The sequence below is a fragment of the Perca flavescens genome, chromosome 21 (genome assembly GCF_004354835.1).
Source record: "Perca flavescens isolate YP-PL-M2 chromosome 21, PFLA_1.0, whole genome shotgun sequence".
NCBI classification, from domain to species: domain Eukaryota; kingdom Metazoa; phylum Chordata; class Actinopteri; order Perciformes; family Percidae; genus Perca; species Perca flavescens.
Genome location: NC_041351.1, coordinates 28,049,271 through 28,068,668, shown reverse-complemented (window position 1 = coordinate 28,068,668; position 19,398 = coordinate 28,049,271). Strand labels below are relative to the sequence as shown.

General features: G+C 41.8%; 1 protein-coding gene across 2 annotated transcripts in view; it reads left to right on the top strand.

Moving 5' to 3' along the window:
• The window catches only part of llgl2 (LLGL scribble cell polarity complex component 2), a 43,699-nt gene continuing 24,301 nt past the window's right edge, over positions 1–19,398 (top strand). For both annotated transcript variants that reach the window (XM_028568247.1, XM_028568246.1), the window contains exons 1-3: positions 1–302; positions 14,652–14,771; positions 18,148–18,245. In XM_028568247.1, the coding sequence (XP_028424048.1) occupies positions 14,697–14,771; positions 18,148–18,245 (173 nt within the window). In that variant the 5' untranslated portion in view covers positions 1–302; positions 14,652–14,696. The remainder of the gene's footprint in view (positions 303–14,651; positions 14,772–18,147; positions 18,246–19,398) is intronic.

Sequence of the window (19,398 nt, the reverse complement as noted above, 5' to 3'; positions counted from 1 at the left end):
CAGTGAAGTTTAGCCTAGCAGGAAACACCAACCGAGGCTACCACCGCAGCGGTGGAAAAAGAAAGCACCAGGCAGCCCCAGTTTTAGTATATTTTTTTTTTTACCGGGGCTTATTCGTGATATTTCCTCGGCAAATACGCCGTCGCTTGGATCCTGGGAGTACTCGCTTACGTTTTCTGCGACTTTATATGAGGAGAGAGATCATTTAACCAACTAAATCCCCCGACACTGGCCGGGGGTGGACTCTTATCAAGCGGCTGTAAACGGCGGACATCGGCTGAGCAACGGCTGTTTTGAATCAGGTGGGTTGGGGAGCTGGTGCCCACAGGTGTTTGCTTGCGAGCCAGTTAGCTAACAATTAAACTAACGTTACCGTGTTCATCACAGCCACCAATGGTTCGACACCTGAACGGCTCCAACTCAAGCTAACTAAAGTTGCTAGTTCAAGCCAGACATTCTTGCAATTGCTCATTGGCTAATTTATCTCCTACACATATTCCACCGGAAAAACACACGCGTGGGTGGTCACTAACACTAAAACGTTATGTTTTACAGCTTGTATTGTGCTTCAGTAGTTTGCTTGGTAAATTTCTGTCATGCCGACTGTATGTTAACGTTACCATATTGCCTGAATGACTTGGAAACAACTCGTCATTCATGTTCTGAAAAAAGAGGCTGTCTATAACGACACCAACATTACATTGACATTTTTCTGTACGAAGGTTCTGTAGCTACGTTTTTAGATAACCGTGTTCTGGTTTGCTAACCGCTGGCCACTGTAAACCGTAAACAATGCGCCCAGGCAAAACTAACGTCAACTAGCGTTAAGTAACGTTAGGCGTTATAGCGCACACCTGGGCATGATGACGGCAACTCGAAGCCGTTCATTTAGCAAGACAGGAGTCCAGTACAGTAAAGTATCGATAACTTCATCGGTGGTGTAACCTATTCTGTCAGTCGTACCGAAGAAGTGTGTGTGTGTGTGTGTGTGTGTGTGTGTGTGTGTGTGTGTGTGTGTGTGTGTGTGTGTGTGTGTGTGTGGCCAGGTGAGCAATAGTTGCAGACAGTGTTGCATAATTACGGAAACGTATAACTTGAGCAAGGTGTGTCTCCCCAGCAGGTACATTAGTAAGCCCTTTGAGTCAACGCTCTGGTTTCAAGCCTGAGTAATGTGTGTTTGGGGAGGGGGGGTGTGTGTGTGTGTGTGTATGAGCAAGAAGCGTTTTGACCGGTTTGGCTAGTTTCAGGTAAATTCCCAACAAAATGACAACCTGTAGAATAAAAATGACATTTACATTATTTTTACATATAATTGGGTACTCTCATTGTACCCAATTCAACAAAAGCTAACTCTTAATTAGCTTAGCTGTAGTACTTAACTGTGTGATACACCTCCTTTTAAATCATAGTATGATTAATTTTGACAGGTAAAAGTTGTATAAGTTGAGCACAAGCAGAAAATAAAGTCCCATAGGACTGGACCGGATACTGCTGAAGGACACAGGCCGTGTCCTTCCAACTCCACCTGCATCCAGCACAAGACTAGCCAAACAAAAAGCCTTTGTTCTCAGTAGATTTAGTGCTACTACATCTGCATGGTAAAGTCCACCTGTGACTGTTATGGAGGCAAAATAATGGCCACTCCCAAATGTAGCGCAAGCAGTTTTAGAGGAGTATAGGCTTGAGCAAAAGCAGGATTTTTGGTTCTTGGTTGTACAAACAATGCAATTACACAGGCAAGACAGTCTTCAAAGATTCCCTTAAACATTTTTCAACAGGAAAGTTAAACCGGTGAGATGTCCCGAGAGGCGTACCTTGCTTGTAAACTTCAAACGGAGCACTTGGATCAGACTGTCACGCTGTGTTTAGCAGTGTTAACTGTTAACTTGATTCCTGTTTTACCTCTCCCAATGTGCAACGCATTAGCCGGCAGGAAAATAAGCCATTTCTGTGGTTTGCTAATGGGATGACATAGGAAGTAGGAAGGATTTAGGATGTCCTGTTGCTCATCAGGCTTTACAGCATAAACCTCATGAGAATGTATGTATGTTATGTATAAAATGACTTGGATGAATTATTAAAAATGTCCCAAAAATGAGGATGAATCGATTACAGAAAGCAACGCTTAATGTAGCGTGATCATGGTCAACATTAAAGGTCCCATGACATGGTGCTCTTTGGATTCTTTTATATAGACCTTAGTGGTCCCCTAATACTGTATCTGAAGTCTCTTTTATATAGGCCTTAGTGGTCCCCTAATACTGTATCTGAAGTCTCTTTTATATAGACCTTAGTGGTCCCCTAATACTGTATCTGAAGTCTCTTTTATATAGACCTTAGTGGTCCCCTAATACTGTATCTGAAGTCTCTTTTATATAGACCTTAGTGGTCCCCTAATACTGTATCTGAAGTATCTTTTATATAGACCTTAGTGGTCCCTAATACTGTATCTGAAGTCTCTTTTATATAGACCTTAGTGGTCCCCTAATACTGTATCTGAAGTCTCTTTTATATAGACCTTAGTGGTCCCCTAATACTGTATCTGAAGTCTCTTTTATATAGACCTTAGTGGTCCCCTAATACTGTATCTGAAGTCTCTTTTATATAGACCTTAGTGGTCCCTAATACTGTATCTGAAGTCTCTTTTATATAGACCTTAGTGGTCCCCTAATACTGTATCTGAAGTCTCTTTTATATAGACCTTAGTGGTCCCCTAATACTGTATCTGAAGTCTCTTTTATATAGACCTTAGTGGTCCCCTAATACTGTATCTATGTGTGGCCTTGACCAACTCCCACTTTGCTCGTTTGAAAACCATGATGTCTCTCTCTCATGGGTGGGCCAAATTCTCTGGGCGGGCAAATCGGAGAAAGGGGAGGTAACCTTGCTCCTTATGACCTCACAAAGTGTTTTTTACAGTAACCGCAGCACAGCTGGCGCAGGCATATGTGATGTCACGAAATAGCCATAACTATTTATACTAGTGCGCGTGTGGTGGTGACACTAGTTGCAGTCTTCTCCTGAACAGCTGTGGCGCTAATGAGCAAAGGCTACTGACTTTGCTCTTTTTACGGACTAGAAGAAGCAGAGCTGGCAGAAACATTGCCGTCAATGCTTCGATTTAATTGGATGACCCATTTCGTCACATCAAGCCTTTCATTCACCATAAAGAACTCTTCTTAACCCAGTAAGTTTACAAGAAAGACTTGCAGTCACTCTGAGAGTCCTGGTATCCGTTTGTCGGAGTACTCATTCAGGCTTCCTGTTTCCGTTTTTTGTCGCGCGCCGTTGAAAAAAAAAAAATCAGACGTGCCGGCAGGATATTACGTCATTTTAACGTCACGGTGGCGCGCGCCACCTTGGATGCGACTAGTATAATTCACCTTTTTAAGGAGCAAGATTCCAGATCGGTCCATCTGAGCTTTCATTTTCTCAAAGGCAGAGCAGGATACCCAGGGCTCGGTTTACACCCATCACCATTTCTAGCCACTGGGAGACCATAGGCAGGCTGGGGGAACTCATATTTATGTTATAAAACCTCAAAGTGAAATTTTCATGCCATGGGACCTTTTTTAACTCTTGTGTTGTCTTCCTGTCAACCTTGAAAAAAACTAAAAAACACTTACTTTTTTGATGCCTTTTTTTTCTTCTATGCTTCTATTTTTTTCCCCATGTATTGTATGCATCCCCCAGAGGTAGGGCTGAGTAATTTGAGGAAAACATCTAATTGTGATTTAAATGACCTATCTCTCTCTATCTCTCTCTATCTCTCTCTCTCTCTCTATCTCTCTCTATCTCTCTCTATCTCTCTCTATCTCTCTCTATCTCTCTCTATCTATCTATCTATCTATCTATCTATCTATCTATCTATCTATCTCTCTCTCTCTCTCTCTCTAAAAAACTTCAAGCTGCAACAACCTATTGGATTGTGTCAAACATTTGATGGTTCCAGCTTCTGATAGTGAGGATTGGATGATTTCCTTTAAAGTAAAATGACAGGGATTTGGTCCTGACAATTAAGGACATGATTTTTAAAGTAGCCAATGAAAATTATAGAAAGACGCATTGGAAATTGTGATGGTGGTTTAAAGTAATATGGCTGTATTATTTATACAGAAGACATGTGACTGTTGGTTTTGGATATGCTAAAGACAGGAGTGGTTTGGTAGCAACATGTCTCTCATTTATTTTTCCACATTAAAAATGCAATAGAATCTCTTTCTGGTGACACACTCAAAGTAAGTGTATATTTTGAAATCTTAATGAAAAAAGACAATATTCAGTCCCCAGTGCATCGGCACGCTACCTGATCCGTAACATCAGGGCTCTGACTCTTCCCTCACCATCAGTGCTATCCTGCAGAAGCCCAGACTGATCTCATGAAGTGGCATATGTATGACACGCCAATTTGTATGCCATTTTGCCAACCGTCCAAAAAGCGATTATGTCTGCGTCTTGATAACACACCAAAATGGCATATGAATTGGCATGTCATACATACGCCACTTTATTGAGATCAGTCTGCAACCTGTCCACTATATACGGCGTAGACATACACGCGGATAGCTCAACATGCGTACAGATAACACGCCACTTAGCTTTAGAAAGTGGCGTGTATGTTTACGCAGAGTCATGATGTCACGTTGGCCCGTGTTTTCCCTGGGTTCATCGAAGACTTAGGTGCGCATATTTAGCGGAGAGGTTTATGGGTCTTTCCTCAAGAACATGTGATGTTTTTCAATAAGGAAAATATACAATTTGACATAATTTTTGACCATTATTATCGCCATATCTGTGTCTAAAATGTTGGAAAAGCTAGTGCAGATAATAAATAACACTCAAAAAGCTTAAAGACCAAACTTGTTAAAGGAGTCCAGCTACAATCATAAGATCTGAGAGAAGTCTTTTAGTAGTTGGATGCTTTTTTTTCAATGTTTTTGCCGCATTTCACATTCATTTAGCTTAGGTGTGGACAAAAATGGCTCATGTGCTGCACCTAAGACTTATAATGGTAGGGAAAACCCTGGAAGCTGTCCTGTATTCTGTTGGTCAGACATGACGTGTGTGCCACATCTGGTTGACAATGTGAATTGTGCTTTTTCTGCTGTTCCAAGGACAGTTCACTGTGATGCATTAAAACACTACATTCTTGAAATAGATTGTTTTTGCCTACAAGGACATGTTTTGGTAAAGGCGGCACAGAAACTGAGGAAGGGGGCTGCTTTAAAAGGGCGCTATGCGGTTTTGGCAATTTCTTTGCTGTTTGCTCGCAGGTTTCTCTATAGAGCTCCCCCTACAGCTTTGGAATAGATATTTGGCAACACTGTGTAAAAACTCGCTCGGCCAGTCTGCCGTTTCCTTTTTCTCTGTTCTACCGACAATGCTTTCCTAGCTTTCTGCTTCTTTTTTGCCAGCTCAGCCATGACGATAGTGTGGAAAACTCCATCGCTACCTTGTTCTTGCTAGCCGGTTCCTGGATGGGGGCGTGTATGTGTGCAGTGCCTGAAGCAATTTCTTACATCGCGAGACCTGATATCACGCAATACTTCCTGATGCTGAAAAGTTGCAAGGGTGGTTTTTCCACTCACAGGCGCTAGGGGGGAGCAAGACGACCACCATTCAACCCCCAAAAAAGTCATATAACCATTCCAATGACTCTGAAGCTGTTCAGTTAAGGTAAATTAAGCTAAAAAAACTGCAAAGTTCCCCTTTAAAGTCCTCTTAGTGAATTGCAGTTCTGTGTCTCCCTGGTTCTGATTACAGGAAAGAGGGTGGGAGATGCGATATCCTGCCAGCCACACCCAAAACTGACAAGATCTCCTGTCTGTTTTTGTTAGGGACAGTGGAAGGAAGCGTTTGTGTTTGCTGACAGACTCCTCCTAATGCTCGGTCTTGTTAGCTGCATTCTTCTGTCCAGATAGGCAGGAAAGCGCGTTCTATTTCACATGGATTCTCCGGTGCTGGGCCTTCTTAGCCAGGTGTCGGCATACAACACACCTGACGGTTTCTGCTTCGTGCTGCTCACATGCCCCCCTGTCCCCCGTCCCCTCTCACTGCACTGACCTGACACAAATCACACCCTAACCCGCACACCATCCAATTCTGAGTTGAGATGACTCATTTCCGCCACCACAACCAAGAATAGCTCAGTGATGTCCAGCCCAAGATCGCACAGAGGTGTCAGCCCGTACACTTTCTGTTTTTGTGTGTGTGTGTGTGTGTGTGTGTTCGTGTGTGTGTGTGTGTTCGTGTGTGTGTGTGTGTTCGTGTGTGTGTGTTCGTGTTCTTAGTTACCAGCTGCCGTAAAACAGGTTCTGCTCTACCTGTGTAATGTTAAGTGTCTATACTTTGACTATGATTAGCTGTCACTCAGTGAGGGGGCAGATTATTATTATAATGCCTTTTTATTTCCTGTCTTGCAGCGAGTGCCAGCATAGCTGCTGATTGCAGTTCATCAGAAGAATGTTTTGGATGCCAGGCATTTCCTGGCCATTCATTCTCCCTCTGAAGCACTATGCTAGCTATGTCGTTGACAGACGCGGTCCATGTTGCAGCTCTGCTGGTCGAGCCGCCTTCTCTTGAGGTTGTTATTGTCTTGTCCTGGCATGTTTATGCACATTTCTTCCTCCATTGACTCCCTTCTCAACTGAGATGGCTTTGGTTGATATGCTGGGAATTTGATGACATCACTGAACTGTGGGATGAAACTGAGAGTGAACACCTTTTTTTTTTTTTTTTTTTTTAAGTGAAGGGCATTTGGGATGGCATATTGAACAGCAGAGTCTCTCTCTGCTGTTCAATGCAATATACTGAGCTGCTGAATGGGCCTGTGTGAGGAGAGTCAATAGGCCAGTGTAATATGCTATCAAAGGTAAATACTGTGCTACCTTATCCTGCCCAGAGATGAGCTCACTGTAGATCAAACAGTGTGACGAAAGGTGTGCAGCGTTCACTGTCATTTAATGCGAACTCACAAGTTCATTGCTTGCCTACTACCAAGTGGAATTCCTGGGAAAATCCATATGTGGCAGTAGAACTAGGGCATGTCACTGTGCAGTGCTCTGCTGAAACCGGCCTGATCTGCTTCTCTTCTGTCTCTCACTGCTGACCTGCAATTGTTCTTCTGATTTAACCTGAAACTAACCGGTACTTCCCTGTCACAAAAACAACCTTGTCCACACTCAAATGTAAATGAACCTTTTGTGTACACACACACACACACACACACACACACACACACACACACACACACACACACACACACACACACACACACAGATTCACATGGTTTCCTGCCAAACAAGTCTCCCTGTGAAGATAAGATGTTGAAGAATATAATTGTTGTCAAATCTACAATATGGCAAACTTGAAAAATTCCATACAGTATTCATAGCAGAGTAATAATACCCATGAATGACTCTACCATCATTTGGGAATGTTATTTTTAATCCAAGATAAGCTTAGCTTGAGCCTTTTAAAACACTGAGCACCAGCTACAGAACAACTTTGTACGAGAACAAACCGTTCAGGGTTGTATTTAATGTCCTGCAACAGGCTATGTTTATGGGACAGGGTCATCTTGGTTTCGAAATAGTTATCAGCCAGATAACATGTTATTATATGGATATGTGAAGCATTTTGGAATGAAACTCAAATCGGTTGAACTTCAATACTTTTCTACTTCCCTACCCTGTCTGTGGCTTACAGCCCCAAGCCCACTGCTTCCTACTAAAGATGGGTATCTCTTAATAGACTAGCTTAGCTCATTACAGTCTTGTTGATTACTTGATGTCAATCATGACATTCTACGGTCTACGTGTTATGGTGGTGAAATTCAGGCAGGGCGATATGTAGAAAATCAGATATCAATATATTCTTGACCAAATCCCTCTATCAATATTGCTGCGATATTCTAGGGTTGACAAATGGTGCTTTTAACGAAAATATCTTCACACTTAGATTTTAGATAAATAATCATCAGTAATGTGGACATAATGTCTAAGTGGGGAAAAGCAAATAATAGAACAGCTAGATCAGTCTGGTAGGTTCAGAAAAGTACATCACTTTACTGTAATGTAGCCTTTAAAACCAGGAAAAGACACCACTTACGTCATATTACGATTAGGGATCCACCGATCCGACTTTTTCAGTCCTGATGCTGGGGCTTTGAGTATCTGTTGATACCCGATACCGATCCCATACCGTTGCTGAATTAAAAATAAACTGTATACCTTCCACTTTATACCTTCCTTCCATGTGGAAGAGACTAAAGGCACCAGACCTTCCTAACTAAGACAAAATAACTAGGGCTGCAACTAACGATTATTTTAATAATCGATTAATCTGTCGATTATTTTTTCGATGAATCGGATAAAAAAAAAGCATTAATTTACATAAACTCAATACATACATACTTATTGTTTTAGTTAATAGTTGTGTAAAGGTAAGTAACCCAAATAGCAGATACAGACAAGACAGAGACAGACACACAGACACTTTTTCATTAAATTATTACCATCATTGTAGTAAGTGCAAGTTAAGTTCGTTTATACACCACACACTATTTGTCAACAATAACTGATATGGGACAAAGCACATAATATATACATAACAGATTGAAAAATGAATGGGCCAAAAAAGGCGAGTGAATAAAACCGTGTCTTTAGTCTTGCAAACTGCAGCACCAGAAGAGCTCCTGGAGGGACGGTACGTTCCTCCCTTCAGACCGGAACAGAAGGAGGATAGTGTAGTGGCTTTACCCTGCTGTTGAACTCCCTTCCTCCTCATCAACGACGCGTGCAGTGTGTAACCGGCCTAACCATTTTTAATCAGATCGTTTATAGAACACAACGCACCTGGAGGCAGCTTCATTTCACGAAGAAAGAGAGAAAGAAAAGAGACGAGCGAGAGACATCGACTGTGCTTTGTTGTTTGGCAAAAATGTATCCGTTCCACAAACTCCCGGGCAGTTCAGGGATTGTGTTTGGGGTTTTAAATCGTTCTTATGGAAGCGATAGAAGCAGTGATGTAACGGTTTACTGTACGGGACTCTCGCACCTCCTCAAAACGCAGCGCGATGTGGGGTAGCGTTTCTCCAAAAGTTTTTTATGCTATTTACTGCAAAACAGGCAATAGCAAACCTATAGCCTACTCTTCTAAGCATTAAAAAATGTCTCTCACTAACTTTCAAAGGTTGTAAACTTATTTCCATTCGGCAGTAAATCCTTCTGCTTTTACCCCTTGATAAGTGCCAGCTTGTTTTCCATTGGAACAATTCGATTATAGATTTAGATTTGAATGAATAATAGAATTGAATTTTGAATTGCTTGCTGTTTCTGATTAGCTACTGTTAGTGTTTTTAATATCTAATTGAAGTTTGAATGTTACATATCTAGTTGTTCTGATTGGCTGCTGTTACCTAATTTAAATTGAATGTCAAATGGATGCCCTTTTTTTTAGATTATTTTTGATAACAATAGTAACAGTAAAAAGGCCTAATATTATGGCGTAATCATTAATATTCGGGGCAATTAGCCTACATCTTATTTGATGGGGGGCGGTTAGGGACCTGGATAATGGATAGGGGGGCGCTGGCACAAAAAAAGTTGAGAACCACTGGACTAGGGCGACCTGGATTCAGCTGGAGAGCTGTGCTCATCGGCGGTAAAGTTAACCGTCCAGACTGGGACGAAGGCGTTATCAGTGGGCAACCTCTGTAGGAGTAGCCGTGTATTAGCTGTGTAATACTGTTTGATTTGGTTGCCTTTTTGGACAGAGGCAGGATAGCTGTTCCAATTCTCAATAATTAGGCAACCAAATCTACCTAGGAACATGTCTGAGGGATACTCAATACCACATTATGTCTCGTTTTAATGTGGACAAAAACAGACGTAAAAATGACAAAGTTGTGGTTTTACAGGGGTTATGTACGGGACAGAAAGTCTTGTCACCGTGAGATTGCAAGGCAACCAGCTGAGTTGCAACAGTGCCAATGCTGGTAGACGTATTAATCAATTGGTCATAAAAACATAGATTCATGTATAATAACAATCCTTAAATTGTCAGTACAACAAGTACAGATGTTAGGATACCCAACCCTGGCCAGGTGAATAGTATAGCCACTTCCCTAAAGCAGGGGTCTTCAACTTTTTTTTTTTTTAAGCCAATGACCCCTTAACTGAGAGAGACGGAGCATAGACCCCCTACTACGTATGTTGCATATTAACGTGGGTGTCCTAAAGCCTGTAAATACTAATTGTTGGCATGATTTTATTTATCATACATGTGACACAGGAAATCCTTAGGATTAACTGTATCTGTGGGTAGCTACCGTAGTGATTATCTGACCTATAGGCCAGTAAGCCTATCATTAGTGTTTGTTTTTTTTTTTTTTCACAAAAAGGCTGATTTAATATTTGCAAATAATATGTCTGATTCAAGGTAAGACAATTTGGTTTCTGGAAAAAAAAAAAATTATTTGGTTCAAACACAGGTCTACTTTTTGCTCCAGAAGCACCACTCCTGGCTGCTAAGTCTGTGAGCTGCGCTGCATGTGTCTCTTAGAAGATAAATAAAGACTCCCATTCCATGCAAATTTGTTGTATGGTGATCAACATTTAAAAGTGCCTTGCCTTGTTGGCTCTGCTTGTTGAACTTTCACTTGATTATTCTTGGCCACAGCCAGAGCTGAGGAGGAGGAGGTTAATCTAACTGTCTGAACGGACAGCCCTAAACATCACTGCAGTTCACATAATTGTGATGTTCATTCCCAGCATTGGCCCTTGATAAGTAGCTGGTGTAGAAATAACACTTGAGTGTGTTTTTAATGAACGGGTAATTTGTGCTCTAATGTCTGTCAGGTTACTTGAAAGGCCACAATTAATCTGGTCGGAGAGAACCAACTGTGAGATTAGGATGTCTGAAGACTTGTGTGCTGATGGCTGTGTTTTTTACAGGATGAACCCAAGCTAGCTTTCCATACTGGTTATTTAGCTTCACTGTTTACATGTGTGCATGTATACGTGAGTTGTCCTCTTGCTCTCGTTTTCCATCAGCAGATTCCTCACGTAGCCCTTAGATGCCGTAGTGTTTGGGAAGTGGACCTCCCACTCTGCCATTGTCAGCAGAGCTTATGGCTTTGAGCTCCCTCTTTCTGCTCTGCTGTTTCTCCTGGGACCGTCTCACACACACACACACACCCACACACACACACACACACACACCCACACACACACACACACACGGTGTCTACAAGGACTACAAGCTTGTAACTTGCTGCAACAGCCGTCACGTTAGCCTGTTGATCAACCTTCAGCTGTGTACGGTTAGTACATTTTAGGGCTGCACAATATATCTTTTATTTTTTATCGTCCTCACAACATCAACATCAAGGGCAGTTATTATTACCATATCTGTGTCTAAAACGTTGGAAAAGCTAGATCAGATCATGAATAAATAACAATCAAAAGGCTTACAGATTAAACTTAAAGCTAAAGAAGTCCAACTCCAATCATTAGACCTGAGAAAAGTCTTTTAGTTTCATTCATTGGGCTTAGATGCTGCCCAAAACTGCTCGGGTGCTGCACCTAAACCAGGACAATGGCAGGGAAAACCCTGAAATTGAAATAACTGTTTTGGGTTCTGGACTGTTGGTTGATATAGCAGTAATGGAGTCAGTGTGCGGGAGTTTTTTTAAAAACACTTTACTGTGAGAACAAGAAACATGTAGCCTAACTTAAATCCAGGGAAGACGTGCATATTGACAAACCCAAAAGACAACCACACATGTACAAACGCATGAATGCATTATAAAACGTAAAAATGTCTGCTATGTTAAAATGCTCGGTACCATTGCCGTTTTGCCTGATATCAGACAGAACTATCAACTGGTTACACTCCGCTTCCATCTTCAGTCGTGACATTGCCTCCACTCTTAACAGATTTCGGCGGGAAAGGAGATTCGATTTTCCCTAACCAATCCCACTAGAGACCAAACTACAGTCAAGAGTGATAAAACAAATATTCACCAGGAGAGAAATGAGTCTAGTTGAGAAATTGAATCTGTTGTCATATAGTTAGAGAGCAGTGTCTGAGCCCAGTCAGCCTGCTGTACCAGAGTAGTGTTGGCTTTTTCTTTGAGGAAGCTGGAGTTGGAAATGTGTGACACAGCCCAGCAGTGAGTCAAGCAAGCACTGCTGATAGGAGGGTAATAACAGAACTATGTCTCGATTTGGGCCGAGGCAAATGAGCTGGTTTTAAACGGGGAAACTGTGACTCACGGCGCAGGCCTTTTGTCACAGACTTGTGACACTGTGGATCATATGTCTGACTGCAGTTGTGAGTTTTCCCTTCCCTCCGTCTGAAATATTCGGCCCTAAGCTGCTCTCTCCTACATAGTTGAGTGTCAGTGAGCGAAGGAGCCAGTGAGCCCAGGACCTGTAGCGCAGACACGGCCCAGACGAGGAGGCTCAGAGGCCTTCACGCCGCTCTGTGGTTGAACCTTTCCTTCACGTGATGGGAGTGTAGCCGCTCACTCTCTCTGAGCAGTGTGCAGCCTTTAGCCACCAGTTTACCACAGAGTCTTGTCAGTGCTTTAGTTGACTTCCTATGTTATGTTACTTAAAGAAAGAATGCAAGGATGATGGTTTTTTCCTTTCTTTGTCTTCCTGCTTCCCCCTTTCTCTGAAGTGGCCTATAAGAGTGTGTGTGTCTGTGTGTGTCTGTGTGTGTCTGTCTTCTTTTCATCTTTGGTCTTTCAGCGTGGACCACAGAAGCGTACCGAGACCTTGATGAGGTGGTCTCGGTATGCTTTCAATCCAACTCTCGGCATCCGTCACTCGCATCTCCGTGGTCGAACCAGCCGCCGCTAAAATCAAAGAGGGACACCGGCAGAACAAAGTCTGTCTGACTATTTAAGTGAAATGAGCTGGTTGGACCGTGGAGATGTAAGAAATATGCACTAGTCCAGAACACAGGACCTTCTCTTCCTTGCTCCCGCCCCAGACACATCCGATCCGACCAATAAGAGGAGAGAACATTCTTGCATGATTTGTAATGACACATTTTAGTACGCTTGGATTTTTCCAGGTGTGAAACCAAACCAAGGGGAAATCTTTCCAAGTTTACGAACCCATCAACTGATTCAGAGCAAAGCAAACGAACTCTAGCTGTGAAAACGCCCCTAGAGAAGGTGCTCCTCTGTTTGACCATTGTGTGGGGGTTTGTTCAGTGACCTCCTCTCCATCACAGCTTAAAATGTCTTTCTCTGGACATTTTAATCTCTCTCTCTCTCTCTCTCTCTCTCTCTCTCTCTCTCTCTCTCTCTCTCTCTCTCTCTCTCTCTCTCTCTCTCTCCCTCCCTTGATGCATCAGTGATGGGTTTTTAAACTTTGATCTCAAGGATATGATGAAATAAAGTTTCAGTTTCGCTTTCTGTATCTCCATGCTGTTTTAAATCCTTTCCCCAGATTTAACTGGCAAGCAAATAGGACAACACTAAATCAGGGCTGCACGGTAGGAGGAAAATATGCAGCGTTTGGTGTTTTAAGCCCCCAACGTCGTCTTCCAGGCAGCGCTTCCTGGAAGGCAATAGGATTAGGCAATAGTTAGGGTTAAGTTCCTTGAAGTCGATGGTCGTAGCGCTGCCTTGAAGTCGACATTGGGGGCATAAAACACCATCAAGCAAAATATGCGATAGGGTTGTTGAATATTATACAATATTACTAATGCATTAACAGATTTCAAAATGTTCTCAGTTCTGCATTTCTGCTGCTTTCAATATTCTGCTAAAATACAACAAACTGCTTGTTGAATTTAAAACAAATGAAAGGAAATAATCTCTTTTACTGAACAGATTGAACTGAATATAAAGGCAGCACTAAAAAAAAGTGACCGTTCCATTTTAAAGTGCAGTTTTCTATCAATACTTTCTTTCAACTAACACAAAGAATCTCTGAGTGTCTTTTGCGACATGTTGCAGCCTTTCATGATGTGTTTATTGCGCCAGTTGATATTGAGATGGCGATTTAAAAAAAAAAAAAAAACCTATTTCAGTGTTTTCCCTGGATTTGTTGAAGACTTAGGTGTGTATATTTTGTGGAGGGGTTTAGTAGTCCTCCCTCAAGAAAATGTGATGTTTTTCAGTAGACAAAAAGCATAAATTTCACATCCTTTTGGACCATTATTATCCCCATATCTGGGTCTAAAATGTTGGAAAAGCTAGAGCACATAATAATAAATTAATAACTCAAAAAGCTTAAAGACAAAACTCTCTAAAGAAGTTCACTGGAGACCAACTACAATCATTAGAGCTGAGTGTTTCGGGGTATCATTTAGTTAGTTTTGATTTTACATTCATCATAGGTGCTACCAAAAACAGCTTGGGTGCTGCGCCTAAACCTTAGAATGGCAGAGGGAACCATGTATCGTGCAGCTAAAGCTGTGTGTCACTACAGCTAGGAATGAATAGATCACTTATTAAACCTAGAGACTTATGTAAACTCGCAATCAACCATCCTGCAAACATCTCTTTTGACGTTGGACAAGTGCAATGCAAAAAAACATGTAGAGTGTCTGCTGAGACCAAAATGAACTGCAGGATCCATAAATGACCGCTGTGTCCTTGTCTCCGCTCTTGTTTCTCCCCCTTGCAGCGTGCGTCAGTGGGCCTGCAGGCACCACGCTGGTGCTGAGACAGGATGAAGAGGTTCAGGCGACACGGCCAGGAGTCCCAGAGAGATCGACTCAAACAGGAACTCTTCCAGTTCAACAAGGCAAGTGAACCCTGACATTCTTCAGTCACTGTTCCATTATCTTTAATGTGACTATTATTGCCACTGTTCATCACATCACATTGTTGGGGCTTTATAAATTATAGAGTGTGGTCTAGACCTACTCTGTCTGTAAAGTGTCTCAAGATAACTCTTGTTATGATTTGATACTATAAATAAAATTGAATTGACACACAGCCAGCGGTGGAAGAAGTAGTCAGATCCTTAACTTCAGTAGAAGTACTAATACCACACTGAAAAATACTGTTACAAGTAAAAGTCCTGCATTGAAAATGTTACTTAAGTAAAAGTACTTAAGTATCATCAGGAAAATGTAGTTAAATTATTAAAACTACGTAAGAAAAAATCTAGAAACTGGAAACGATCCAAACAGTTCTGTCAATCAACTTATTGTCAAATCGCCTATTCATTTCAGCTGTAGCAAACTGTCAGCCTGTATATTGTTGGGTAGTTTAATTTATAATGAAAACATTGTATCTTATAAACTAAATGTGTTTTGTGTGCCAAAAATAATGTGTAAAGTAACTAGTAACTAAAGTTGCCAGATTAATGTAGTGGAGTAAAAAGTACAACATTTCTCTCTGAAATGTACTTGGTTACATTCCACCACTGCACACAGCACACAGTTCAGGAATTAGGACACATCACAACAGCAGCAGGCTCTCCCAAAAAGTACCATTAAACTGAGGGATGCAACGATGCGTCGTAAATCGGTTAAAAATCTTAGCCTTCCGTTAGCTAGTAAGTTAGCTTACTAAACAGGGTTAAAATGCTGACAGCTACTCGGTGTAAAGTATGACTGTAGTTCAATGGAAAGGATTCCAACACCGAGACATCCAACAGTCTGCAGCTAAAGACACAGAGGAGACTAGCGATGGGGGATTAGTGTTGCGTTTGGGCTCTGATCCAGAAACTTGTGTTTAATGTTGTTGTAAAATATCCTTCTGCCATCTAGTGTTTCTTCCTTTTGTCATTTAACAGCACATGACAGGAATATGTTTTAGTCATTTCATTCGGTTAAAAAAGAAAAATAATAATAATTGTATCGTAAACTTAAAATCGTGAGTTGAGTGTAAAGCTGGTTGATATGGAAAAAATTGGAAACGACATTCAGCAAAGGGCCGCAGGTCGGAGTCGAACCCGGGCCGCCGAGGAGTAAACCTCTATGGGCGCCCGCTCTACCAACTGAGCCAACCGCACACCTGTGAATCATTTTTTAAATCGTTTTTGAATCTAATCTTGAGCCTAAAAATCGATATCGAAATTATGACATTTTCTGAATCGTGCACCCCTACTGGTAAGGTCAAGAAATCACATCACTTTACTGTAATCCAGCCATTAAAACCAGGGACAGACAACACTTGTGTCATATCACAATATTACGATATCCAAAATCTAAGACGATATCTAGCCTCATATCACAATATCGATATAATATCAATATATTGCCCAATGCCCAGCCCTAGTTGAGTAAATCGTTAAACCCCTAATTAAACTACAAAAGTGCTTCCTGATGTTGGCATTCTTTTTCCTGAGCTGTTTGTGTTTGGTGTATTTGCACTGCAGAACGGTGCACAGCTTCATCAGTGTCTACACAGGATTTACCAGTTGTTACCTAGTGTTTACAATAGCTTGTTAAGCTACTGCTTTTGTCATTTTGTGTTTACATCTACACACCGGCTTAAGATGTTATGGTATGATAACATGGTATATGAGCTAATTTCCTCCTATGAGCGATATTCATTTTAAGAATTTTCAATTAGAAAACACATGCTAAACTTAAACTCTTCAATGTATCCTGTTTAAATGCTCTGCAGTCACAAGTCAAAAAGAGAGGTTCTATAATGTGCAAGAGCAGATGAAAGCAGTTGTACACAGCACCTACAACCACAGGCCAGATGTATAAATGATTCATCCACACAAAAAACATGCATACATAATTTTAGACATAAACTAGTATTCATTAAAAAAAGATAATTTACGAAGCTGACGAATACTTGAGACAAAGTAAACTCGGTTTAAGAGCAAGCTGAGGGCACTATAAGGTGGAGATGAAAAAAAAATCAAATGAAATCTTAAAAACTGAACTTGTTTAGGTTGCTAGCTAATTTCACCAGGTGTGTCAGTCAAATCTATTTATAAACTTAATTTTGATTGGGCAAGGTGGAGAGTGGGGGTGTGGCCTTGACCAACTGCCACTTTGCTTGTTTGAAAGCCATGATGTCTCTCTCTCATGGGTGGGCCAAATTCTCTGGGCGGGCAAAGCAGAGAAAGGGAAGGTAACCTTGCTTCTTATGACCTCATAAGGAGAAGATTCCTGATTGGCCCATCTGAGCTTTCATTTCCTCAAAGGCAGAGCAGGATACCCAGGGCTCGGTTTACACCTATCACCATTTCTAGCCACTGGAGGAACTCATATTAATGTTAAAAAAACCTCCATAAAGTGAAATTTTCATGCCTTGGGACCTTTTTTAAACTGAATCATTGATTACCTCTCTGACTGTAACGACGATGGCTGCAGTATCACCGCTGCTGTTGGTTTATATGTACCGTACATGTACATGTTACAAACTCCAACACAAAACTTTCTTTTTTTTTTTTTTATTTAATTGTTTAAATGCTTTAAGCAATTATTTAATAAATTAGAAACATAATGCACAGTAACATATAGTCAGATAGTGTTGGGGCGGGGGGGGACATTAAGTCAGTCTCAGTGGTGTGTGAAACTGAAGCAGAGGGACAGACACAGAGCTGTAGCCGAGCCAAAGTAGAGCACTTTTTTTAACACTATCGGTTATCCGTCAAATAAAATGGCAATAATAAGCCTGCAAACTGCCAAAAAACAGCCAGATAATCGGTCTATCCCTAGTCTGCATCCGGTTATGGCCAACTGTGTAAATCAGGCCTTACACAGGGCTGTATAGGACTCAGACTAACTCTTTACATTGGTTGCACTGGTACACCTAACTTTAATTTATTTACGGACACAGAGTTTTATACATCTGGTCTGTGGAGAATACTAAATGTGCGGAAAGAGTGTAAGATGTTTGAAAAAAGACAGACTGATGTGTTTACATGAATTTTTTTTTTATCCTTATTGATTATCAATTAAAACAAGAAATCTATCAAAACACAGCTGCATCGCATGAATAATACTATTCTTTTCACAGCCACGGCAGAGGAAGGGACAGAGGGTGGGTTTAAGACGGCAGGATAAATATTTTCTATGTTATCTGCAATCCTTCCGTCTACAATCTGTTATCTGCAGTGTGTTTTCCTGCAGTCCTGTCCTGACATTGTCTCTGCCGTCAAAGCTTGGTCTCACCCTACCCCTGTCTGTCCTCTCTCTCCTCTTCAGACAGTGGAGCATGGATTCCCCCACCAGCCCAGCGCTCTGGGCTACAGTCCCTCCCTGCAGCTGCTGGCCATCGGCACCCGCTCCGGGGCCATCAAACTGTATCCTTCACTCTACCTGTGTGTAAAGAGTTGTCAGGGAGGGATCCAAGCGGCATGTTTGAACCTGAGGCAGGCAGTGCTAATGAGCGGCTATGACGCTGCTAAATCCTCTTTGCGGTTCACATGGGTACCTGGTTCAGGTGTTTCATTTTTTTCCCACGCTGTTGCTCAACACCGCCTGGCATTCTCAGACAGTGGAGTCTGTGTCGCCATAGTCTTTCGCACAATTCTGCTCATTGACAGCGCAGCGGAGCCAGTCTGTACACTCTCCCCATTGACACAGAGACACACTGGTTTTGATAACCACAGTACCCTCTCTCATTAGGATCATCCATTTGTACAATGCAGCAGATTGTTCTTGGATAAAACGGCAAGGGGGCACAGATGGAACGAAAATCTTTCAATGAATATTATGATTCAAAGTGCAGGATGTTTTAATGCTGAGTCAAAGAAATAAGCAGCTTCTCTTCTTTTTATGTAGCGCACAAAAGCATTTGATAATGGGATTCCTCCATAGGGATGGTGGTGTGTGTCTTCACTGAGGTCAGGCTCCGGTGCACAGCAGTACAATGCTCTGCTCACTTGACACTTGAGCATTATGGGATATTAAAGTCCATTGTTCATGCTGATTGACAGCCGGCTCATAGTCTGCCTGGGTCCTGACAAAGTTACATTAGCAGCTATTTAAAGGTTTCATTCAGGTATTCTGGTATGAAGATGGATCCATTTTTAACAGAGGTAAATCACCATGGTAACCTATGCACTTGAGCATGTTTATTACGGAGGATCCAATCAAAACGTGAAGGTGTAACCCCCCCCCCCGCACACCGACCAATCTGCTAACTGGGAAAAATGTAGTCCTCATTCCTACAGCATGGGCAAAAGTACTGTTTACAATAAAGTGACAAGGAATAAAGAGCAATAGTCATTTTTATAGATCAGTCCAGTCTCTCGCTTTCCAGCACCTGAACAATCCCCCAAGTGTAACGTCGTCGATATAGAACCGGCTCATGGCTGGATAGGAAAACCCAGAGATGACTGAGCCAGCTGATTACCAGTTATCAAAGATCATCAAGGTTATGCTCAGTGACGTTGGCTAACCCAAAGCTTTGTGGCCCCTGGTATCTATCAATCGTTTTGTCCCATGAAATCG